Source organism: Camelina sativa, chromosome 10, assembly GCF_000633955.1.
Source record: "Camelina sativa cultivar DH55 chromosome 10, Cs, whole genome shotgun sequence".
NCBI lineage: Eukaryota > Viridiplantae > Streptophyta > Magnoliopsida > Brassicales > Brassicaceae > Camelina > Camelina sativa.
This window is the reverse complement of record NC_025694.1, coordinates 23,008,358-23,035,386: the sequence shown is the minus strand read 5'-3', so window position 1 is coordinate 23,035,386 and position 27,029 is coordinate 23,008,358. Positions and strand designations below refer to the sequence as shown.

Genomic DNA, 27,029 nt, shown 5'->3' with positions numbered 1-27,029 from the left:
TTCTCGAGACAACCTATCTAATCTCGCGTGTGGGATTTGGCTAGCGCGTGAAGTTCGGAACCCCAAACGCCGCTTCACACTTAACGTCCGTAATGATGACTACCAAATCCCCTCTTCGCCTATAAATATTCGTCTCCTTCCGGCAATTCTTCATTTCTGCCTCTCCTCCGCTGCAAGGTATGATTCTCTTATTCTCTCTCGCAGTTTCTTCTAGTTTTTCCGTTTCCATCTTTTATGTCTTCCCCGTCGATCACCCCCTCCACCGCGAGCCATCTTCGGGAGGTTACTCCTTCCAATTCCGGAGATTCTGGTAAATCCACTTGTCGCAGGGTTCGGCCTCTTTCCCCGAAGCAATCTTCTTCTTGTTCCTCGGATTCTGATGCTGCCAAACTCGCCGTCCTTCAGCGCCGCTTATTCTCCAACTCAGCGGTTCCTAGGTGAAACGACCTGACTTTTTTTTTTAATTAATAAATAATAATAATAATAATAAATACACTAAAGCTAGTGGTCCCATATCCACTAGCCACCTAACATCAAACACAACCAACAGCGGAAATAACAGATACCAGTACCAATAAATAATCCAATCATAATCCAATAACCGATATTAATTCCAAATTATAAACTAATGATCCAAACAGCATAAACCATAGAACCAGCAATCCTAAACAATATTCAAGGACTCAACTCTAGCAACCTAACAGAAGCCAGACAACCAAGCGAACCACTAGAACATCCTCCTCTTCATTGCCTTGATTCCATGATCACACTTTGCCTTTACCTGCACCACAAACGCAAATTGCAATGCATGAATATTTTATAAACACTCAGTAAGGCAATCCTCCCATCTACGGGGCTATACACACAAGCAATAGAGTCATCTCTAACCATCAATAAACAATCAACAATCAACAATAACAAACCATGACTCAACATTGACCGACACCAACATGCATCGACCGACACTAGTTGGAGGTTACGTCGACCAACGCAAGATCTGCATCGACCGATGCAAAGCTAACTTGCATCGACCGATGCTCCCATTGCATCGACCGAAGCATGCTCGACATAACACGGAAACCCTAGATTTTACGCGCCGTCCTCGCATCTGCATCGGTTTTCCCCGAAGCTTCTCGCCGGATTTTTGTTCCCGTAACCACAAAACACAATCCCAAGCCACAAGAAAGCTTCCAATCGTCCCAAATACCAATCTAACAAGCCTAACAACACAAAACAAGCAAATCAGAGATTTCTCCAGCTTAGATAAGCCATTGTCATGCACTTACCTTTGCCACAGAAGAAATCCGACCCAAACACAGGAAGAAAACGTTCCTAGGAAGCTCCTACAACGATCCCAGCTACAGATCTCTACAGAAACAGCTTCCAACTCCAAGAAATCACGAAGAACACTCAAGAACACCAAGAACTCTTCTCTCTCTCTTTCATTTCTCTCAAAAGCGGCCTAACACGCCTAATGAGACAAAACTCGAGTTTAAGGGTTTTCCTAACCCAAAACGCAGCGTTTCACTTAAACTCTTCCGCAGAAAACAACCTTGCATCGGTCGATGCACAATAGATTCATCCTCGAATCTCGAACAACCACAGTCAAGGACTCCCATGCAACCGTCTCCACCGCCCGCACTCCTCCGACCGATCTACGAAAGGTCCCCTCTAGGCGATAGTCTCACGCTCCAGGCATTATTTGCTCTCGAATTTTGGACTTTCTTTTTTACTCACAGGCCTAAATTTTGAGTTTTTATTGGCTCCTCATCAGACCAAAGCCTACATGCCATAATATTGGCTCCTCATCGGGCCTAAGCCTGCATGCCATAATGTATATAAGGGAGTCCAATACTTGTCTCTCGGGTTGCCACTCTACAGCGCGCCCCCGGATCGTCATCCGAAGTTGATATACCAGCCATACTCCCAAGCCATAAAGTCGTAGGATATGACGGTACCAAGAGAACCTAAGTTCCCCAAGAGTCGCGAGCAAACAATTCTGAACACGTCTGAGTCCTATCCCTATCCAGGTTTCCTTTCCATGGCTCGTGTAAGACAACACGATAGAACCTAAGTTCCCCAAGAGTCGCGAGCAACCAATTCTGAACACGTCTGAGTCCTATCCCTATCCAGGTTTCCTTTCCGTGGCTCGTGTAAGACAACACGATGCCCTACCAACCACATATCCCCTCACTAGAATACCGTATGACCACACAAGGATCATCCCACTGCCCAACGAGCCGCCATAAAGGCCAAACACATGTCCGTAACAGGACCGCCACCAAGTCCAAACAAATGTCCTAAACAGGATCGCCACCAAGGCCAAACAAATGTCCTAAAAAGGATCGCCACCAAGGCCAAACAAATTTCCTAAAAAGGACCGCCACCAAGCCCACTCGTCCCGAACGACCGTTACATAGACCATCTGTCCCGAAGGACCGCCTCAACAGGCACTCTGGCTAAACAGCCCGCCACAAAGGCCACACTCTAGCTAAACAGCCCACCACAAAGGCCACACAATGGCTAAACAGCCCGCCACAAAGGCCACACAATGGCTAAAAAGCCTGCCACAAAGGCCACACAATCCCTCTCCAAGGCTCTCCGCCACTAAAAATGGACAAATTCTAACTCACATAAAACTTTCCATTTTTAGCACTTTCCACTTCTGGAAACTTTCCACTTATAGAAACTTCTAAAACATGAACCTTTCCTCCAACACACTGCCTCGCCGAAACTTAGTACCCCAAACACCACCTCATCTTGTTACTTAGTCGCACAACCAACCACCCCAAGCGACCAAGTAAACAAGATAGATGGGCTGGAATACTCCATTCCCTCTCCAGCCACACATTACAGATGGGACCAGGCTAGGCAAGCTCAAGTCGCGGCTTGCTTCTCNTCCAGCACACACATCCTCAGCAAATCCTCCAACGTATGGATCATCCTCTCTGACTGTCCATCTGTCATGGATGATAAATTGTACTCATATGCACCTTAGTGCCCATCTCTGCCTGAAATGCCCTCTAGAACACCGAAGTGAACTTGGAATCCCTATCAGACACAATGCTTGCTGGCATCCCATGCAACCTGACTATCTCCTTCACATACTTCTTAGCCAAGACCGCTGCTCCATCAGTCTTCTTAATGGCCAGAAAATGTGCCGACTTAGTCAACCGGTCCACAATGACCCAGATAGCATCAAACATCCTGGACACTGGCAAACCAACCACAAAGTCTATAGTAATCATATCCCACTTCCACTCTGGAATAGGAAGACTCTTCAGCAAACCACCTGGTACCTGATGCTCAGCCTTCACTAGCTGACACACATCGCACCTCGCAACCCAACTAGCCACGTCCTTCTTCATCCGGACCCAGTGATAATACCTCTTGAGATCTCGGTACATCTTAGTCGCTCCTAGATGAATAGAGAACATGCTAGCATGAGCCTCTCTCAAAATCTCCTGCCTCAACTCCTTATCCTTGGGCACACAGATCCGCCCATGCACCAGAATAGTACCATTAGCCGAAACCTGATACTCTGAGTTAACATCCTTTGAGGCATTCACCAGCCCCAAATCCGACTCCTAAGCCAACCGCACTCTACTCAACAAATCTGCTCTATCAGCTGCAACCAAACCCAACGGCTCCTGAGAAACTGCACACAAGCTCAACGCACTGATATCCCCTACCAAAGACTCCATATCCTGCTCCTCAGCCGAAGTCGCCCGCTTCCCACTCAAAGCATCTGCAACCAAGTTAGCCTTACCAGGATGATAGGCTATCTCCAGATNAAACAGACCAATATACCTCGGACTCAACTTAGTCTCAGTCAATGACCTGTTCAGACCCTNTCCCAAACCCACTCTAGATGCATCTATATAAACCACATAGGGTTCTCCCTGCTTAGGCAAAGCCAACACCGGAGCNAATCTGAAACTCAGGATCTCTCCTCCTCCTATCGGCATAACTCCTCTACCGATCCTAAGCTTCCTTTATGTTCAGCTTGAGAACCCAAATCTTCTCCGAAGTCTCCTGAACAAAATNCTGCTCTACTCGCAAACCCCTGCACAAATCTCCTGTAAAACCCTACCAACCCAAGAAAACTCCTGATCTCCGTGGCATTTTGCGGTCTAGGCCAATCCCTGATAGCCTGAATCTTCTCTGGATCTACAGAAACCCCATCTGCAGACACAATATGACCCAGAAAGCCCATCTCACGCTGCCAGAAACTACACTTGCTCAGCTTAGCAAACAACTTCTGCTCCCGCAGCTTCTCCAGAACTGCCCTCAAATGCACTGCATGCTCTTCAGGACTCTTCGAATAAACCAGGATGTCGTCGATGAAAATGATGACAAACACGTCCAGAAACTCTTGAAACACGCTGTTCATCAATCTCATAAACGCAGTTGGTGCGTTAGTCAACCCAAACGGCAACACTACAAACTCATAATACCCATACCTCATCCTGAAAGCGGTCTTCCACATCTGCCTCATCTATCGGGATCTGATGATAACCCGACGCCAGATCTATCTTGGAGAACCAAGTAGCACCTCTCAACTGATCCAACAATTCATCGATCCTCGGAAGAGGGTACTTGTTCTTCACAGTGACCCGGTTCAAACCCCTGTAATCTATACACAAGCGGAAACTCCCATCCTTCTTCTTAACGAATAACACCGGCGCTCCCCACGGTGATACACTAGGACGGATGAATCCCTTGCTCAACAAATCCTCTAACTGCTTCTTCAGCTCTGCCATCTCTGCTGGAGCCATCCTGTAAGGAGCCTTGGATAACGGTGTCGTCCCTGGTTCCAGTTCAATCGTAAAAGGATCAGACCGAGAAGGTGGTAATCCCTGCAATGACTGGAACACGTCCTCAAACTCCTCTACAACCTGAATACCGCTAACCGTAGACTTCCCCACTGACTCTGGCATAGATATAGTAACCAAATAAGCCTCACGGCCCTTCTCGATCATCTTCCCAGCCTGAATGGCCGTGATTACGAGACTCCCCGAAGTCGGTCTAATCCCCTGATAAACCAACTTCCCTCCTGAGCGCTCAAACTCCACTCTTCCCCCATGACAATCCAGATGAACCATATGCCGATGCAACCAGTCCATCCTCAAGATAACGTCATACAGCTCCACTGGGCTGATAAGCAAATCCGCAGGCCAAGACTCTCCCGCGATCTGAATATCAATACCCCTCGCTCGACCAATGCCCCTCAGAAACTTGCCTCCAGCAACTCTAACAACTCATGCACGCTCTTCGGGATCTCCTACGATACCCGCGCTCTCTGCACACTCCGGGTTAATGAAGCTATGAGTAGCTCCAGAATCAAACATAACATGGGACTTAAACCCTCCTGATGTGTGTGGTTTTTCACTTCAAATCTTTTGCCTTAAAAAGACCACACAACTGCTGAAAGTGCACAGCTAATCGGTAGTAGTATTTAAGGATCGATCCCACAGAGAGAGCGTTGCTGTTCAACGGAATCCGACGGAGGTAAGTAAGATTAGGACTCAATAAAAATAGGGTTTTGGTTGTCACGGTTGTAGCAAGCAAATAAATGTAAATAAAAGCAAGTAAAAATAATAAAACAAGCGTTGGGAATCAAGGAGAATCGTAGGGGTTCAATGATCTATCTATCTAGGAAAGTTTAGGGTTAGNTCTTGGATAACGATGTCGTCCCTGGTTCCAGTTAAATCGTAAAAGAATCAGAACGAGAAGGTGGTAATCCCTACAATGACTGGAACATTTCCTCAAACTCCTCTACAACCTGAATACCGCTAACCGTAGACTTCCCCACTGACTCTGGCATAGATATAGTAACCAAATAAGTCTCACGGCCCTTCTCAATCATCTTCCCAGCCTGAATGGCCGTGATTACGAGACTCCCCGAAGTCGGTCTAATCCCCTGATAAACCAACTTCCCTCCTGAGCGCTCAAACTCCACTCTTCCCCCATGACAATCCAGATGAACCATATGCCGATGCAACCAGTACATCCCCAAGATAACGTCATACAGCTCCACTGGGCTGATAAGCAAATCCGCAGGCCAAGACTCTCCCGCGATCTGAATATCAATACCCCTCGCTCGACCAATGCCCCTCAGAAACTTGCCTCCAGCAACTCTAACAACTCATGCACGCTCTTCGGGATCTCCTACGATACCCGCGCTCTCTGCACACTCCGGGTTAATGAAGCTATGAGTAGCTCCAGAATCAAACATAACATGGGACTTAAACCCTCCTGATGTGTGTGGTTTTTCACTTCAAATCTTTTGCCTTAAAAAGACCACACAACTGCTGAAAGTGCACAGCTAATCGGTAGTAGTATTTAAGGATCGATCCCACAGAGAGAGCGTTGCTGTTCAACGGAATCCGACGGAGGTAAGTAAGATTAGGACTCAATAAAAATAGGGTTTTGGTTGTCACGGTTGTAGCAAGCAAATAAATGTAAATAAAAGCAAGTAAAAATAATAAAACAAGCGTTGGGAATCAAGGAGAATCGTAGGGGTTCAATGATCTATCTATCTAGGAAAGTTTAGGGTTAGTTTGTTTATCTAAAACTCGGACTACGAAACACTAATGAACCGTTAACTTAAAGTTCTCAAGCTAACCGTCTAAGATCACTACAATTCGTTACTCAATTGTCGCAGGCAACGACGCATAGATCAAAGCATTTAAAACAGGTTCGATTCTAATCCGTGGAATTCCATAGGTAAAGGGTATGTGCTTCCTATGTCTCCCCACACATCTAAGCTAGGTCAAGCACACATGCAAGCTTTTGGCAAAGCACACACACTTTAGATCATAATTAGTTCATGAGGCTAACTTAAAGCATTAAGTAAAGACTTATAAATAAAGCATAGAATAAACAGATTTAAATCTAACAAACCCTAAAAATTGCCACCTAAACTAAGATCATCTCCCCCCTTTGATNCTGTTCAACGGAATCCGACGGAGGTAAGTAAGATTAGGACTCAATAAAAATAGGGTTTTGGTTGTCACGGTTGTAGCAAGCAAATAAATGTAAATAAAAGCAAGTAAAAATAATAAAACAAGCGTTGGGAATCAAGGAGAATCGTAGGGGTTCAATGATCTATCTATCTAGGAAAGTTTAGGGTTAGTTTGTTTATCTAAAACTCGGACTACGAAACACTAATGAACCGTTAACTTAAAGTTCTCAAGCTAACCGTCTAAGATCACTACAATTCGTTACTCAATTGTCGCAGGCAACGACGCATAGATCAAAGCATTTAAAACAGGTTCGATTCTAATCCGTGGAATTCCATAGGTAAAGGGTATGTGCTTCCTATGTCTCCCCACACATCTAAGCTAGGTCAAGCACACATGCAAGCTTTTGGCACAGCACACACACTTTAGATCATAATTAGTTCATGAGGCTAACTTAAAGCATTAAGTAAAGACTTATAAATAAAGCATAGAATAAACAGATTTAAATCTAACAAACCCTAAAAATTGCCACCTAAACTAAGATCATCTCCCCCCTTTGATTTATCCCTTTAAACCCAACTAGAAAACTACTCTAGCATGTTTAAGGGAATCATCAAAGAAAGGTTTAAACAATTCATAAACATAAAAGAATAAATAGAGAAAAGGGTTTTAGATATTACTTCAATGATTGTCAAACAAAGTTGTAGGATCTTCTCCCTTAGAAACAAAGTACAAAACAAATAGAATAGAAAGAGTTGGTGGATCTCAAAGCTTCAAAGAGGGGGACGAGGGAGAGGTCTGGACGTCGGCTGCTCCTCTGGTCGTGTCTCTTGGCTGCTCCAATGATTGCACACACTAAACCCTAGGTTTAGAAGAGTATTTATAGGGGTTTGTCTAGGTTTACGGTTTTGTAAGGGTAGAAACGTCTTCTCTTGTTAACTGCATGGCAAGGGGCAGCGTAGGAAGCTTCTAGAACGGTGGTGAATACTTGGACTGGGCCGCCGTGGTGGTAGCTGGTCAGGCCTTCAATAAAACCCCATTTGCTTGATGGTTCTTCTTAGGTCGGTTTAAGGTACGTCTCGGTAAATCAGGCATACTTTTCGGATGGTTGGATTGATTGACTTGATTCCACTTCGAGGAGAAAGATGACTCTCTCAGCTTTCCATAGACACCAAGTACGTCGAAATGTGAGTTCTGGAATTTCTTCAAACGTTGCATGTACTGTAAAGCTCTCAAACTTTCCTAAAACGTATTTTCCTTGCCTTTTGGTCATTTTTGCTATAAAACCTGTAAAACCTTCGTGAAACCTAAAAACTTTCCTGAAACCTTCTTGGCCGAGGCGAGGATTCCTAGTCAGACGATTTGAAGCCTTTAACCAGGAGGCCGTTCGAGAACCACACAGAGGTCACGACTCGCCGGGATTGCATCGAAAGGCTGATTCGTTACATCGACCAACTGGAGAACACCGACCACATGTTTTGCGAGAGTCATCGCGCCGAGGGGATCTGTTCGTACCTCGAGAAGATGGTCACTAGGGGTGCGGATGTCCCTTTGGGTACACTAGAAGAGCTGCGTGGAGAGTGCCGCTTCTGGCAGGCGAAACTCGGCGAATTGGAGTTCGACGAACCCTCCAATGCCGACCTGGGGATCGAAGGCTGATTTTGCTCTCCTCATAGCACCCGTTTTTTTTCATTTGCTTCTCCTTTGTCGCCGTATTGGGGTCGGCTCCCTTAAAACAATTGTCGAGTTATGGACTGATCCTGTTTCGAGTTTTAATTTGGCTTGTTTACGTTTAAAATTGCGACGCGCGGTGGTCGGCTTACTTGTTTTTCCTTCTAGGAATTCTGCGAGATGCGACTCGGCTTTTAGAAGGGTTAACGACTCATGATTCGATGTCGTTGACTCGGGATTACAGGTGCGACGTAGGAGGTTAGCTTCCCTTTTCTCCTAAGAGTAGCGAGTTGCTTCTCGACTTATTACTCTTGTCTAAGGTGCGACGCGTGATGGTCGTCTTATTATTTTGCGAGTTGCGACTCGGCTTAGACTGCTATGCCGGAGCGTCGGACTATCACCGGGCCAAGGTAACAGGTAAAAACACATACTTCAAAAATTGGAGATTAAAGATTTTATCAATGGTGGCTGTGTCCCGTGAACGGGACTACCTACGTACCCTTCGATCAGAAGGGATCAAGCCGTTCGTAGTTCAGATTACATAAGAAAAGAACAGTCTACCGACTACTACTAATAGATAGACTAGGTCGTCTTTTTTTTTTTTTTTTAATAATAGAAACGCTGTAAGTGCATCGAGTTCCAAGATCACGGAACTGGTTCACCACTCATTGTAAGTAGCTCGTACACGCCTGGGTGGACGACCTTTGATATTGGGTATGGCCCTTCCCAATTAGCTCCCATTTTTCTGGCGTTTGGCTCAGCAGTGTTCTCGAAGACTTTTCGCAGGACGAGCTCGCCCTCGTCAAAGTGCCGATTATAGACTTTCTTGTTGTATTATTTGGCCGAGGCGAGTTGGTAATTAAGAATTCGCAGGAGTGTCCTATAGCGTTCCCCTTCTAACTCGTCGAGTATGTCCATAAGCATCTGATTGTTAAGCGTGGTATCCTGGACGAGCATTATTCGTCGAAGGCTAGAACTTCTGACCTCGGTGGGGGCCATGGCTTCCATCCCATAGGCTAGGGAAAACAGGGTGTGTCCTGTGGCTTGTCGCGGGGTCGTTCGGTAAGACCAGAGCACCCCATCGAGTTCGTCGGCCCAAGCGCCTTTTTGGCATCCATTTTGTTCTTTAACCCGTCGAGTATGGTTTTATTCGTTGCTTCTGCCTGGCCGTTCCCTTGTGGATACCTCGGGGTAGACTTTCGTAGTTTGATCTGCCATTTGGCACAAAAATCTTCGAACTGAAGGGAGATAAACTGGGAGCCGTTATCGGTAACTATCTCGTATGGCAGCCCGTGTCGGCATATAATGAATTTCCATACTAAATAGTTGGACGTCCTTGGCTTTGATGTTGGCGTAAGACTCAGCTTCTACCCACTTCGTAAAGTAGTCGGTTAGGACGAGGATGTAATGCTTCTGTCTTGACGTGGGGAGTGGGCCAATTATGTCCATCGCCCATCGTATGAATGGGTATGGGCTGCTTCGGTTCAGAGCAGTTCCGTAGGTTGATGGATGATGGGTGCATGACGTTGGCCCTTCTCGCACTTGGCGACGAACTTCTCACAGTCAGATATCATGGTTGGCCAATAATGGCCATGCTTTTTAATATGCAGTGTCAGGGCTCGTCCTCTCGAATGGTTCCCTTCGGCTCCCTCGTGTGTCTCCATCATGACTCGTTCGGTATCTTCGTCGTGTAGGCAAATGAGTAAAGCTCCTGATGCGGTCCACCGGAGTAGATGTTCCTTCATCAGGGTATAATGAGCGGCCTTTGTTTTCAACCCTCGGTTTACCCATTTGTCTGTTGGCACGTTACCGTCTGCCAGATAAGCACAAATCTCGACTCGCCAATCCGTCTTGTCGTCGTCAGAGGGACGTTCGAAGTCCCATTTTGATGTTGCAGCCTTCCATGTGGTTCTTATCTCGTTTGGCTGAGGAAGTGCGAGGCAGGTCGCTGGCTGAGCTTCCTTAATACTTGGTGTGTCGATGCTTTCAACTGGTATGACGCGTCGGAGATCGGGGTCTGAGGTCGAGGCGAGTGCCGCCAGGGCGTCGACTCGAGCGTTGTCTCCCCTTGGGATTTTGATCAGTTCGAACTCGCTGGAACGCTTGGAGAGAATTCGAACGATATCGAGGTAAGCTGCCATAGGTTCGCTTTTAGGATCGTACTCACCGCTGAACTGACTGGCGACGAGCTAAGAATCGCAAAAAGCGCGAATTCGCTTGATCCTTATTCCATCGGCAAGTTTGAGGCCGGCGATTAGTGCTTCATATTCGGCGACATTGTTTGTTGCCTGGAAGCGTAGTCGGAACGACTGCTCCAGAATTTCTCCTGTCAGGGATGTCAGGCGTATCCTACCCCGCAACCGAGGTGCGAAGAGGCTCCGTCGACGTGCAAAGTCCACATTTCGTTCGAATTGTTGTCGGGTAGCTCGTCGTTACCAAGAGGTAGTTCAATCAAAAAGTCTGCCAATACTTGAGACTTGGCGGGTGGGTGGGCGCGGTACTCGATGTCATATTCACTGAGCTCTATTGCCCACTTGGTTAGTCGTCCGGACTGGTTAGGGCTGTGGAGGATTGTTCGCAGAGGTTGGTTGGTCAATATGGAAACGGTATGCGACTGAAAGTACAGACGAAGTTTTCTTGCAGAGGTGACGACCGCCAAGGCAACCTTTTCGACCATTGGGTAACGTGTCTCAGTGTCATCAAGCGACTTACTGATGCAGAAAATGGGCCGCTGTTCTCCTCGATCGTCCTTGACTAGTACTCCACTGACAGATGATGCTGACACGCAGTGTATAGGAAAAAGGTCTCGCCGTGTTCTGGCTGAGCTAGGACCGGCGGGGTTGACAAGTATTCTTTCAGTTTGGCAAACGCTTCATGACATGCCTGACTCCACTCAAATTTTCCGTTTGTTTTGAGAAGCTGGTAGAACGGGAGACATTTATCAGTGGATCGCGAAATGAAGCGGTTCAGGGCAGCTATCCGACCAGTTAGTCGTTGTACTTCCTTAGCATTCTTTGGTGCGGGTAGGTCAATTATAGCTTTGATCTGTTTTGGATTTGCTTTGATACCTCGTCTGGTTACCAAGCAACCAAGGAACTTCGTCGTTGACCGCCTGCGATCGCTCTGGTCCCAGCTTTCTCCTCTTTTGCTTGACATGTTTGTGAGTTGGGTCGGCATTGAGCTCATGCGTTGTGACTTTGGGATCGATCCCTTTCATGTCCTCCATTGACCACGCAAATGTTGCCGCATTAGTTGGTAGAAAGAGGATAAGCTCGCTGCGCATCTCTGGAATTAATTTCGTTTCGATGTTCACGCGCCTCTTTGCGTTGGATTCATCGATGATTACTTCCTCTATTGTGGTAACACCTTGTTGGATCAGGGTCTGCTTTCCATCTGTTGGTGACGAGCTGTCGTCGCCGACCCTTTGCTTTGATTGCTATAATTTTTTCGCTGTGCGCATCTTGTGTTCAATCAAAAAGCATGCCCTCGCGCTATGTTGGTTACCATTACCATAGTGTGTGTACGCCCTTCGGAGTTGGGAACTTGACACACTGATGATTCGTCGATGGAACTGCGTGCATCTTGTGGAGCCACGGGGTTCCCAGAATTACGTTGTAGATAGTGGGCTTATCACAGCGAACCAAAAATATCGAACCGTTCCCCCAACGAATATCGGTAGTTCTATGTTGCCAATTGTCATAATGGAATCCCCATTGAACCCTGTTAGCGAGTGGCACTCCGTTACGATGTCGCTTTCGCTTACTTCCATTTGAGCTAAGACATTTCTGAAGATCACATTCACCGAGCTTCCAGTGTCGATCAGGATTCTTGTGACTTGGCTTCCGCTTATTAGGAGCTCGACGACTAGTGGGTCGTTGTGTGGCAGATCTAACCCTTCTAGGTCGCTATTGTCAAAGGATATCAGCGTGTTTGGGGAATCGATTCTTGATGGCCAAGATTTCTTCATCTCGGCTTTCTTGGTGTAATCCCTAATTGACCTAATCGAGTCGTTGCACCCTGCCAATCTTCCCATAATCATATTTATTCGTCGCCTGGGCTGTGGTAGGTTTTGATCAAGCTTACGATCTGTACGAGGTCGCTTCTCGTGGGTGACGTCGTCCGATATCTCCAGTTCGTCCCCACTTTGGCCGTCGAGAATCTTGGAATCTTTGCTTTCAAACTTCTGGGCAACAGTTTCTCCTCGCCTAGGACTGTTTTTCCCGGGGTGGGGCGTCTTGCTTCTGTCAAGGTCGACGACTATTGCGCCCTTTTTATATCGTTCCATCAAGATCGTTTGGAGGTAGCGGCACTCCTCGGTCGCATGAGTGGATTTGCACTGCTTTCCCCTCCTCGGTCGCATGGTCTCCACATGTGTCAAGGACAGTTCTTCTTTGAAGCGGGATTCATACCAAAGGGCGTTCTTGAGCGCGACGATTGCCGCAGCATCAGGGATCAAAACGTTGACGACGACTTCCTTGAACCGTCCAATGAAAGACCGAAGCGATTCCTGACATTCTTGTGTCAGGGCATAGTGGTCGGCATGAGAGTTTTTCTTCTCCATCAAAACCGAAAATTGCTTCAGGAATTCGGTTATTAGGTCCTTTATACTGTCGATTGACCCAGAAGGGAGCTGCGAGAACCAACTGAGAGCGGTGCCTGTCAGGTGCTCGGCGAAGACTTGACACGTTGCGGCATCGTACTCTTCCGGGCTGAATTGCAGAAGGCCGAGGGATACCCCGAAAGTGCGCAGAAAGTCTCGCAGGTCGGCAGTTCCATCGTAGTAGCCTAGCCTTGGCTTGACCGATCGTCATACTGGCGTCGTCGCCAATCTTCTGGAGAATGGTGCTCATTGTGTTGCTTCTAGCACGAGGTCTACCACCGGTGCCTTGCTTGTTACTTTTTGGAATATCGCTTCCATTTCATGCATTTTATCTTTGATTTCCTTCAACTCGGGGTCTCGGTTTCCAGTTGGTCCTTCTCGGCCTATAGGACGGGGGTCCAAGTTGTCGACCTCCAATTGTGGTCTTGCGGTTATCCCAACAATGCCGGAACTCGCTAGGTTTGATCGAGTTGTATTGATGTAATTTATTTATTCCTGGGATCTGGCCTGCGCCGTGGTTAGCGCGTTCACAGGAGTATTCGTCCGCTGTTCCTGCTGGTCGAGGCGCATCAGTATCCTGTGGAACAATTCGTCGATGCTAGAGATGGGTCGATCAGCAAGAAGGGCGAGTTTCTCGGGGGTCGGTGTTGCCTCGGTCGTCGAGGGGCTTGCCAGATTCGTGGCTATGATGAATTTGCTGGGACTATCGGTAACTGTGGTTTTCCTAGGGGCATCGGGTGTGGGGAGCGCTGTATTCCCCGATTGGTCCGTCGCCAGGGTGATTGTTCCTCCTGATGATCCTTCGCCTTGGTGTGCGTCTTTGGTTCCTCTTGTCATCTCATCGATTCTCCGTAGGTACGTCTTCTAAGTTCTCAAAGAAAATTTCGACTTGGTTCCCCCTACTTGGTGCGCCAAATTGTTGATGTTGATATCGGTCAAAATTAGATATTTATAGCTCGGTAAAAGGAGGTTGACTCTTTCTTAATTAACTCGGTGCCTGGGCACGAAGAACAAAGAATGAAGAAGGGAGGACGGTTGAAGTCGGCGATCGTAAGATGGCGGTTGAAGTTTGGGAAAAAGTATATTTATGAGGGCAAATACAACATCTGTAAATTATAAAAAGATTTGGGCCTTCAAAGAGATTTGGGTCAAAGAAAATAGAAAAAGCTTAGTGGGTAAATTTTGCCTCATTAATTAGGGAGAGTGGCTGACGTGGCTACGCAAGGTAACTTAATATATATAGATATATTATATTCAAATTGTTTTGTCCGTGGAAGACGATAAAAAAAATAATCATTTAGCTCGAAAGAGAAGAATAACATACATTAAATACTTAATCTGTTTCCCTCTTCTTTTTACATCAATCTGTGTTCCTTAAAATGTAATCAGGGTCACAATATTCTACGGGCCTACGGCTTTAGGTCTCTTGGTGCAGCAATAATTCGATCACAACAATAATTTGTACAACAAATCAACGCACCCAACCACAAATAAATTTCAAGCCGATGTAGCTTAATGAACTCTACACCACACCTTGAAGATAGAAATCTACTAAAGGATAAAGTTATCCATCATTACTAGAACTAACTAATCAAATTTGATTTTAAAATGCTTCTGTCTAAACCTATAGAAATGATTCATGTGTGCAACAATTTCCAACGTTAAGACAGGTTTGGAAGGCCCTCAACAAATAAAATTTATCATGCGGCTTAAGTTGCGTTGCAAGTTTTTAACCTTGTAATATTGCTAAACTTTACAACGGATTTGTAGATACAATAGTTTTTTCATGAAACTTTGATAGATATACTCGTACACTGATACACATAACAAGAAGTTAATGTTATATAAAAAATGAACTAAGATCAACTTTTTTACATATCAAACTAGAACAATTGTAACGAATCAATTTAGGTTGATTAATAGTCTTATAATTTGTTTTTCAATATTTGTGTCCCAAAACTCTAGACAATATTTATATACTTGACTCCAATATTTATACGCAACGTTGTATTCAGATGAGTACGACTCGAGTCAATAATACTGAGGCGAAGATTATTGAATTTAGCTGCACCCAAACCTAACCCTACCCCACCCACTTGACGAGTTAGCCACCGACGCATAAATTAGGACGGCCCGTTTTATAATTTCTGAAAACGATACTTCTCAATTTGAAATTATGCTTTGTGTAGTATTCTCTTGGTTACATAGTTCACACACAAATCGTAATAATATTTAGAATATTACATTTTAAGAAAAAATGAAAAAAAAAACAAAAAAAACTATTAATGGGTTTCTTTTTCCTGAAATTTTCGAGGATAAAACCAATAAAATTTAAAAAAATTGTACTCAATTATTAAAGCAGTATGAATGTCTGAAGTATCTATCACTACTTTTAATTTGGACCTAATCAGGCTCTTACAACTGTACACGTTTTCCTATCGCTTTAAATCCAAGATCCTATATCGTTTATTTGTATCCATTCCTTTACTACATCATAGATTAGTTAAAATTCATTCAATAGATGTTTTTTTAGTCAGTTAAGTGATTAGTATAATGCATTCAAATGCAGTCCTATATCTAAACACCAACATCACAACATAAGTTAACAAAAGAAAACATTAAAAAAATGCATTGCGTCATCATAAAAACAATACCGTTTCATTACATCATCTTTTTATATTCCTTCTTCGTTTTACCGTTCTTGTCTTCCTCAACCGACGACCAAAGAACCACCGTATCCGGTCTTTTCTGCGGCGGACGTAGCAGATCCTCCGCAGATCCAAACTTCATCCCAACGTTCGTCGAAGATATGCATTCACTCTCTCTAAAACTGACCACACGACGTTTCGCAACTCAATCTCTAAAAACCACGCCGTCTGTCTTCGCACTGATCCAATGCCACAACGATCTCTCACCGTCTGATTGCCAGCTCTGTTACGCGATCGCACGCACGCGCCTCCCTCGTTGTCTCCCTTCCTCCTCCGCAAGAATCTTCCTCGACGGTTGTTTCCTCCGTTACGAAACTTACGAGTTCTACGGCGAATCAGTCTCCGCTACGTCGGATAGTTATTCATGCAGCAACGACACCGTTTTGGATCCTCAGTTCGGGTCTCGAGTTTCGGAAACCGCCGCCAGAGTCGCGGTTACACAGAGAGGGTTCGGAGTCGCCGGAGAGAGTGGTGTGCACGCGCTTGCTCAGTGTTGGGAGAGTTTGGGGAAGGAAGATTGTAGGGTTTGTTTGGAGAAAGCTGTTAAAGAAGTGAAACGGTGCGTTTCGAGGCGAGAAGGAAGAGCTATGAACACAGGGTGTTATCTCAGATACTCTGATCACAAGTTTTACAATGGTGATGGACATCATAAAATTCATGGTAAGATTTTACTACTTATTATGTCATATTTTCAAAAAAATTAATAGATGGATTGAAAAATAACTACATTATGAACCAAACTAATGGTGTGTTTTGTTTTGCTTGTAGTGATTTTTAACAAAGGAGTCATTGTGGCTATTGTCTTGACAACGTCAGCGTTTGTCATGGTCATTCTCTTGGCAACGTATGCCATTATGATAAAAGTATCAAAGACCAAACAAGGTAAAACATTCAATTAAATGCATATGTGATATGTTGAATCCATATATGGAAACATTCGTTTTCTAGCTTAGAACATTATTTTGATTAGGCATGTCACCTGTCACATACCCGAAATGCATATGGCAGCCTAATTTTTGATTGATTTATCTCACTCATCTCCTCGGGAACAGAACAGAAAAACCTGGGTTTAATTTCGAGAAAATTCAACAATTCAAAGACGAAGTTCAAGTATGAGACACTAGAGAAGGCAACAGATTACTTCAACTGCAAGAAAAAACTAGGAGAAGGAGGAAACGGCACCGTTTTCTTAGGAACTCTTGCAAATGGTAAGAACGTGGCCGTGAAGAGACTAGTGTTCAACACAAGAGAATGGGTAGAAGAATTCTTCAACGAAGTGAATCTCATTAGTGGAATCCAACATAAAAACCTCGTCAAGCTTCTTGGTTGTAGCATTGAAGGACCCGAGAGTCTCTTGGTCTACGAGTACGTGCCCAATAAAAGCCTCGACCACTTTCTCTTTGGTAATAAATTCTCCTTAAGTTGATCTCTAGAAGAAAATGAATATTAAAATGTTTTGAAAACAGAGTAAAGTCTTATAAGTGAATTCTTTCTGACAGATGAATGTAAAAGCAAGGTCTTAAACTGGAGCCAGAGGCTAAACATAATCCTGGGAACAGCAGAGGGACTGGCTTACCTACACGGTGGATCTCCGGTGAGGATTATTCATCGTGACATCAAAACTAGTAATGTTCTTCTAGACGAACAGCTCAATCCGAAGATCGCTGATTTCGGTTTGGCTCGATGTTTTGGTCCGGACAAAACTCATCTTAGTACCGGCATCGCAGGAACTCTGTAAGCGACTCAAAAAACACTAGAACCTATGATGGTTCGGATCACTATCAAATTTTATGTGTTAAGCTCGAAGTAAATATTTCAAAACTGAGTTTAACTTGTTACTTTATACAGAGGTTACATGGCTCCGGAGTATGTTGTAAGAGGACAGTTAACGGAAAAAGCAGACGTTTATAGCTTTGGAGTTCTTGTCCTCGAGATTGCTTGTGGAACAAGAAACAACGCTTTCGTACCAGTGACAGGTCATCTCTTACAAAGAGTAAGAATCCCAAAAAACCATATTCGTCGTTAACAAAGTTTTAAGATTGAAAGATTTTTAAAATTCACTATTGTTTGCTGTCTCTCTAGGTCTGGAACCTCTATACACTGAATAGATTGGTTGAAGCTCTTGAATCATGTCTAAAAGATGAGGTTCGTCAAGAACAAGGCCGCGAGGCAGAAGCTTGTAAAGTTCTTCGCGTGGGATTGTTATGCACGCAAGCTTCTCCATCACTAAGACCATCGATGGAAGAAGTCATCCGCATGTTAACCGAGAGAGAGTACCTGATTCCATCTCCAACCAATCCTCCATTCTTGAGGACTAGCCCTTTAACTACAGATCTAGAGAACAGTAGTACTATATCTCATAGTACAAATAGTACTACGACGTTTAACACGATGGTCAAAACGGATCAAGCTTCATATACCTCTTCAGGATCTTCCACTACTCATAGAAGCTACTGATTTTTTTTCCTAGAATATTTCACCAATTTAAGGTAGGTGAACACAAAATTCATTTGATTGCATACGATTGCATTATATCGAGCTTTTTTTTCCGGGTAATCTGATTTTCTAGCACGAATATGGATTTCACAAACTGAATTAACAAAATACTAACTCTTTCAACATATATATCCGAGATTTTATAACCTCCCATTGTTCTTCTAATATTTATTGAAAAAACACAATCATACATATATTCAACAACCTAAGACACATTCCTTACCGGTTCTTGATCTTGAATTCGTATTTGATAACATAACAAATGCCATCCTACATCAAGAAAACAATTACACAATCAAAATTCAGATCAGTTAAGCACACGACACACTTTCATTACATGATGTCGCCAAAAATGCTAATTATCCAGATTTAAATATAGCGCAAGACTAAAACAGAGAAACGTACACGAATACTACTCATCTTCCGCGACAACACTGATCTCTCCCTTCTCGAGCAAATCATAGAACTCCTTCGTTTGTCGTTGGTTGTTCCAATGATGCATTTTCCACAGCCCTCCAACTGCAATGCCTAGTGCTATTCCATATACTATCTCTTTGACTATGCTTGGTCCTTTATAGATAGCCTTCCCGATCTTCGGAACATTTGCCATTTAGGTCGCCTACTATAATATAGTGTACTTATCAGAACATAATATTCATAAGCTCCTTCTGCAATGTTTTTTTTTTCTTGACTATAAAAGTCCGGCCCATTCGCCAAATTCTCTATAAATAAATATAGAGAACAAGACTCGATCCCTGGTGTGATGGTGTCTTGTGCATTAATGACTTACCATTGACCACTGCACTAATATCACTTCACTCATATGTAGAATTAACATAGTAAAATTGAATTTTATCACACAAATATACAATATGGCATCAATTTAATTTTATGTTTGTGTATACTATCACATCGTTCCAACTCCAATTTTGCATTTGTGAAAAGAAAAAATAATGATTGACATGTTGAGTATAATAGTGTTCTGTTTTTGGTTCTTCAAATACATTAGCAAATATCAGCAAACCGCAAAAGCAAACTGATATTTACTACTAGGTTAAATTTTTTTGATAAAGATGTCAAAAATCGAAACAAGTATAGGTTTTTGCACCTTATAAAATATATTATGATATTCGATAAACAGAGAGGCAAAGCAAGAAATATGATAGTGTGATACAAATTACTAACAAGCGAGAGCGAAAATGATGCGATAAAATTTGTATAAATGTAGTAGGAAAGTAGTAGGAAATTTTCTTATACTCATACCTGTAGATTAAAATCAGTGATCGAAGTTACAGAGAAGCTTCAAGACTCTCATGAGCCTAGAAAGATCTCACATGTAGTATAAAGGCTGAGGCATAATCCAGTGCTACGGACTTTGTAGCTAGTGATCACTTTTACAGGACGTGAACAACGGTTAAGATTAAAGATTTGAAGATCAACGGTTTGTTTGCGAGTTGATGTATGTTGTTTGACAAGTGTAACACACGTAAGCGCCGCTGAGAACCACGTGTGTGGAAGTATGTGTTTGGTTCAGCACTGGACCATGACATATATTTAAGTTTCCTGGTTTTTCGTTTATTTTTCTTGTTTTACATATTGTCGGGAAGATTTTAGTTTATTTATTTCTTCTAAATAAACACGATAACAAAGATACATAATCGTATATATACTACAAAGATAAATTTGGCATCTGTTATATATATCATAGAAAAAAAGGAAGTATCTAAAACCTTCGAGAAAGATCGGTGTCGTTATTGGACTGTCTGTATGGGAATTTACAATTAGACAGAGATATATAGAAACAAAACATAGTAAAGAAAAAAAACCAAACAGTGTGCTTTTTGTCTATAGGGTTTATCAACACCAGCCCCGGCGCTGACCAGTGCACAAAGTGCATCTGCACCATGTCCCATTTAAATTCAATTTTTTTTCTTTTATTTTTATTCTAATTTTTATAAAATCTAAACTAAACTAATAAAATTATTTATATTATAACCTAAATTTAAATATATTATTACATTTCTTTTTCTTTTTCTTGCAACATATCATTTGATTTTACAGTTTTTTTCTCAAAAATTTGGTGAGTAATTTGAATATTTTAGTAGTAAAAAAAAAATTTAAAAAAAAATGAATATTTAGTTACTATCGTATTGGATGCAGTCTATGTTTAAGCCGGCCCTGATCAACACCATGAGAAAACGTCAGAAGCACGAGTATCTCATCGTGCGCTCGCCCACTATCCTTAACAATCAAGGTTTCCCACACACACAAAAAATCGATTCGAGTTGTTTTGGTTGATATAGAAATTTACAAAATATATTTTGCGGACAAGTTAAACAAAGAAACAAATAACAAATGTTTATCATCTAAAGTAGTTTAAATAAGAAATCAGCAGAATACTAGTCAAGAATATACGCAAATAGTGGCGTCCTGCTTATCGAACCCAATTAACAAGCATAATGGAGGAAAATTCTAGCGATTTTGGACATTATTATTTTAGGCAATATTGGTCATGCATTGGTGATCTTGGTTGGCTTAGCCAAGAAGGTAGGGTTATCATTACCAGCCATTATAACAAGTATTCACGTGAATTTATCTTGCTTACTTTACAAGTTACGTCCACGATCAAACAGAGAAACTCCCACTAAGTTCAACTCAACTATAAGTGATATAGGTCAAATGGATCACAAAACAGTCCAACAAGGAAGAGACCCATTGCAGAAGCCCAATCAACACTTTTAAGTGAAGACAAAGACTGTACCTGCAACTCCACTGCTCCATAACAAATTCGGTGTCTTGCAGAATAAGGATGGTGACTAGCTCTCCACAGCTGTCACAATGACTCATCCTATTCTAGATTGTTCCTTCTGCCTCTATATAAGACAATGTACCCTAAGATTATAATGTATCAAGAGATTATAATAAAACAGTAAAGTTTTCTCAAAGTTCTGTCTTTATTATCATGGTATCAGAGCTATTGTAAACCTTAACAGGTCCAATCAATGGCTACTGCGTATCCCTTTCCTGACAATATACATGTCACCAGTACCGTCACTATTAAACTCAATAATACCAACTATCTCCTTTGGAAAACCCAATTTGAGTCATTGTTGTCATGTCAAAAGCTCATAGGATTCGTGAATGGTGTCGTCACAGCTCCACCTCGAACAATCTCAACAACAAACAGTGTTGAGATCCCAAACCCCCAATATGAAGCCTGGTTCTACACAAATCAACTCATTCGGTCGTGACTGTTTGGTACTCTCTCTGAAGAAGTCCTCGGGTATGTTCATAACATCACTACCTCTAGAGAAGTATGGATTTCTTTAGCTGAGAACTTCAATAAGAGTAGCATTGCTAGGGAGTTTACTCTTCGCCGTAGTCTATGGGTTTTAGAAAAGAAAGATTTGTCCTTTGCTGTGTACTGTTGTGAGTTTATAGCCATTTGTGATGCTTTGAGCTCTATTGGCAAACCCATTGATGAGTCCCTGAAAATATTCGGGTTCTTGAATGGGTTGAGTCGTGATTATGACCCAATCACGACTGTCATTCAAAGCTCTCTGAGAAAGATCTCTTTACCAAGCTTCGGTGATGTAGTCTCTGAAGTCGAAAAATTTGACACCAAGCTTCAGTCCTATAGTGTTCCTGACTCGGTTACTCCACATCTTGCCTTTCATGCTCAACAAAATGGATACGGGAATCAGTCGAGAGGAGGTTATCGTGGTAGAGGAAGGTCTTCAGGTCAAAACAGAGGACAAGGTGGTTACTCCTCATGAGGAAGAGGCTTTTCTCAACATCAAACCAATCCTCAAGCAACTGGAGAAAGACCAATCTTGTCAGATTTGTGGTTGAACAGGACATGTTGCGACTGACTGATGGAACCGGTTCGATCAAAATTATCAACGTCCTGATGTAGCTTAAGTGTTCTCCTCTCTGCAAATCTCTGATGGCAATGATTGGGTCACTGACTCTGGAGCTACAGCTCATGTCACCTCCTCTGCTACAAAACTGCAGACTGCTACAACTTACATGGGAATGACACAGTTCAGGTTGGAGACGGAACCTTTCTGCCTATAACTCACGTTGGCTTTACAACCATTGCTTCCACTTCAAGTAAGATTTCGTTAAATGAGGTTCTTGTTTGTCCGGACATGCAAAAGTCTCTTATCTCTGTGTCTAATCTGTGTGATGACCTGCCTTGTGGTGTGTGGTTTGATTCTAATAAAGTTTGCGTTGTTGATATACCTACCCAAAAGGTGGTAGCAAAGGGTCCTCGAAGTAGTGGGTTGTATATGTTGGGGAATCAAGAATTTGTAGCTCTGTTCTCTAACTGTCAGTACACAGCCTCTGAAGATACATGGCATCACAGACTTGGGCATTCAAATTCACAAGTTCTCCAAAAACTTAATCCATCAAGGAGATCATTACAAATAAGAGCAGCACCACCTCCATTTGTGAGCCTTGTCAGATGGGGAAGAATAGTAGGCTTCAATTTTTTTCTTCTGATTCTAGAGTTTTATGTCCCCTAGATCGAATACATTGTGATCTTTAGGGACCATCACCAGTTGTATCAAACCAAGGATTTAAGTATTTTGCTGTATTTGTGGATGATTTCTCAAGGTTTACTTGGTTCTATCCAATGAAAGCAAAATCAGAGTTTATTGCAATCTTCAAAGTTTTTCAGAAAATGGTAGAAAATCTGTTCAAGACTAAGGTCAAGGCTTTTCAGAGTGATGGGGGAGGAGAGTTTACAAGAAATCTTTTTAAACAACACTTATCAGAACATGGAATTATTCACATAATCTCATGTCCTTACACTCCTCAGCAAAATGGGATTGGTGAAAGGAAACATAGGCATCTGGTGGAGCTTGGGCTTTCAATGATGTTTCACAGCCATACTCCTCTTCATCACTGGGTAGAAGCCTTCTTTACAACAAGTTTCATCTCTAATCTGCTTCCATCTGTCACATTACACAATTGCAGTCCCTATGAGCTACTTTTTAATAAAAAACCGAACTACAACATGTTGAGAGTGTTTGGATCTGCCTGCTATCCGTATCTCAGACCCATGGCCAATCACAAGTTTGATCCGAGGTCTCTGCAATACGTATTTCTAGGGTACCATACACAGTATAAAGGCTACCGCTTCCTATATCCTCCAACGGGTAAAGTCTACATATCAAGACATGTAGTGTTTGATGAAAGCTGCTTTCCATTTACACAACAGTACAAGTATCTAATTCCTGCATATCAGACTCCTCTTCTGCAAGCTTGGCAAGCTCTAATGAAGCACAATCACCATCTCCACAAGTTCATATCCCTCACAAAACAGTCCAACAAGTTCCTGTACCACATGAGACAATCCAACAAGGAGATGATCATGAAATTAGTGAGGATGAAAACTCAACAGAAACTGAGATCGATGACTTTGCATCAGAGGGAGAACACCAAGAAGAGCAATGATGTGCTCAAATTTACCCTAGAGCTACTCTCTCAAATTAAGAGGTCACTGTAATACTTAGGGGTCGAATTCCACAAGAACTCTAGATTACACAATAAATTATAGAGTTTTATGATTATGCTAAACAAGTTGATTTAAATAAAGAAAAGCAATGCAAAATATTAAATAAAACTGTTGTAAATTCAGAAAATCAAAAAGCTAGGTCCAGAGAATTTCTCAGGGAATTACAAAATATTAAATCAATAATTAAATAGGATTCAAGCAATTAAAATCAGATCTAGACTCTAAACTCTTCTGTAAAATAAATCAGTTCTCACTGCAAATATTATCTAAATTTAAAACTAGAAAATCCAAATCTCTTTGTAAAATTCTAGGTTAAAAATTAGCTTTAAAAACAAGTTTAAATTGTTCACAAAATTACTAAATCAAATCTCTTTGCAGAAAGTAATTTTGCTCATCAAAAGGTTTTATCAAGAAAATCAATTATATTCTCATATCAATCAATAATCCTAAGATCTATATCTAGATGGCTAATCAAAGATCTAGCATTAAGAACAACCTATGATGAAGATCTAGAAAGATAAAGAATCCTAAATAAACAGATCTAATAAATCATAAAATCCCTGTGAAAAACCCTGAACCTAACAAGCAAACTACTCAGACATAATCAATGAAGAACAAAACATAATTCTGAATAATAAGCAATTGAGATTAAAAGAGTAAGGAAGGAGTTTAGGAATTCTTCTCTCAAAGTAGTTCAGATCTCTCTCCCAAAAACTCTCAAAATCTCACAGGGTTGCAGAAAACAAAACTTGATAGAATAAAACTTCAAGGTTTTCTAAAACCCAAAAACACTATATATATGTCCTAAAACACGTCAGGGACTTGTGTTGCAAATATGGAAAACTTCAAGCAACTTTGTAAAACTTCAAAATTTGTGATTCTTCATCGGCTGAAGAGGGTGTCGATCGATGCTCCTAAGTGGTGTCGATCGATGTCGTTGTTTTGATCCGAGTCCAAATTGATTCTTCAAGATTTATGCTCCAAAATGATCCAGATTGCTCCACTTTGCTCCTTATGTGCTAAAGTCCTAGAAAACCTGCAAAGACTCAAAAACATCCTAGAAAACAAATGAAAAGACTCAAAAAGCACACTTATATCATAGTTAAAAACCGTAAAAACCATGATATATCTACTCCCCCAGACTTAGCCTTTGCTTGCCCTCAAGCAAAACAAAAACTTAGAGCTGTGAAAGAGGTTTGAAAACACAGAAACTCATTTTCTCTCTAAGGTAATGCCATGATCATCCAAACATAATCCATATGCTTAGCAGACAAATCCAAATCGAACCACCATGTACTTCTCCGTTGACATTCGTAGCATCCCAAATTCAAACCAAATTCCACTACTTCCTCCATTAAGCCTTCATCGGTGGGTCTCATCAATTCGATCAATGTCAAGAACCTTCTAGACTCATTCCCGTACTATACCATAACAAGCAAATATAACTTTTTACAACATGTGGTATTCTTCCTCTCCTCCATACTTATTCTATTATTATCCTCCTTTGAGCTTTGCTTTGCTGTTTTTTTTTCTTTTTCATTTTCAAAGTTGTAGGCGAATAATGGGGTCATCGGTAATTTACCTACCCCTCGCTTCCAAGCTTTGTGTGATCATTTGACTCAAGAGTAGAATAATGAGGTCACTGATAATTTACCTCCCTCTCTAAACTGATCAAAATCATCTCTTCTTTTATTCTCTTTTTTTTTCTAAACAAAGCTCTCAGGAATAATCTTTTCAACTTAAATAAGGGAGAGGAGTACCATTTTCTTTTGAAAATCTTACTTGCCAGGTTTGAACAAGGAGTCAAGCTCTATGAACATCAATCTTCTTGATGAGGTAAAAGAAAAGTGCAGAAGTTACCTCAGGCTTTTTCCGTTGAAAATTTGGATGTCTCTGGTTTACTGGTCAGCCATTGGATTTTTTATTAGTCGGATTAGTGGATTCAATCTGCAGCATTAATCAAACAAGGCAATACACTAAAGAGAAAAATCATAGTCCCCAACACAATGTTGAAAAATTTGACTCAATAAAAACAAAAATCGATTTTGACACACTAAAAACAAAAACTATGTTAGTAGTTAGTACTAACCTCCCCCAGACTTAAACGACATTGTCCCCAGTGTTTTCAAGTAAGAGGAAAGCTAAAAGAAACAAAAACGTATTGAAAATTGTAAGGAAAAGATGAACTGTTTTTGGGTTACCATGGGGCATCGACCGATACCATTTCAGTGTCGATCGACACTCATCACGAATGGTGTTTTTGGCCGTAACTCCTTGTTAGTTGCAGATAGTTGTGTTGATGGATCAATCCTTGGATGATTATTCTGTTAAGAGATACTCAAACACAAGTTAAAAGCAACATGATAGATAGATAGTTCATAATTTCAAACAAAAACTGACTCAATGCAAAAAGAAAAATGACTCAAAAGGAAAAGAAAAACCTAGAAATGGGTTGCCTCCCACTAAGCGCTTTTTTTCAATCATTAGCTTGACTGTGTTGAAGCTCATGCATCGGGTGGAGCAGAACATGGCAATGCATGCTTTCGAGAGAATGTCCTCTTCATCCAAGATGGTGTATAAGCTTTAGGTGCATGAGGTCTACCAAGGATGTGAGGAACAGGACCTGGGTGGGATTTAGGGATGGGATTGTTTCTTTTATGTCCTGCAAAATCATCAACAGAAGAAACAAGCGCTCTACGATAATCCCATGGCTTGGTTAACTGCAAAACAGTTTTTGTACCTTTGAAAGCCTTGTTGATGATAGGAGGGGGATTAGGTGCAGAAGATGTGTACCTTGGCCTTACCAGAGGACTCTGGAGTGTGGAGTGGGGAGGTTTCTGTTTGGGAGCAGTTTTCTTACTTGGATCATCAGTTGTGGACAAGTGCAGACTCGGATGTGGAGGGGTGTCGACTGATGCTAATGGATCATCGATCGATACTGAGCCTGTTGCTCGTGTAGCAGAAACGTTTTCAACAGAAAAAGTTTGTCCATCAATAGTAGGAGCTCTCCTCAGCTTATCCATCTCAAAGTTCAGACTCAAACCTTCCACATTCAGTGTTATGTG

General features: G+C 42.2%; 2 protein-coding genes across 3 annotated transcripts; one reads left to right on the top strand and one right to left on the bottom strand.

Annotated features, from left to right (window-relative positions):
• Window positions 15,711–18,515, top strand: LOC104719649 (cysteine-rich receptor-like protein kinase 42). The gene is made up of 6 exons (XM_010437606.2): window positions 15,711–16,604; window positions 16,713–16,826; window positions 16,997–17,347; window positions 17,444–17,678; window positions 17,793–17,937; window positions 18,027–18,515. The coding sequence occupies exons 1-6, from the start codon at window positions 15,863–15,865 to the stop codon at window positions 18,399–18,401; spliced, it is 1,962 nt and encodes a 653-aa protein (XP_010435908.1). The 5' UTR covers window positions 15,711–15,862; the 3' UTR covers window positions 18,402–18,515.
• On the bottom strand, window positions 18,846–19,840 carry LOC104719648 (putative cytochrome c oxidase subunit 5C-4). 2 transcript variants are annotated; one of them, XM_010437604.2, is made up of 2 exons: window positions 19,704–19,840; window positions 18,846–19,062 (listed from the first exon to the last, which is right to left on the bottom strand). In XM_010437604.2, exon 2 carries the CDS (start codon window positions 19,048–19,050, stop codon window positions 18,853–18,855), a length of 198 nt encoding a protein of 65 aa, XP_010435906.1. In that variant the 5' UTR covers window positions 19,051–19,062; window positions 19,704–19,840; the 3' UTR covers window positions 18,846–18,852. The 2 variants fall into 2 exon arrangements, with proteins under 2 accessions (XP_010435906.1, XP_010435907.1); XM_010437605.2 differs by having other exon boundaries at window positions 18,846–19,059.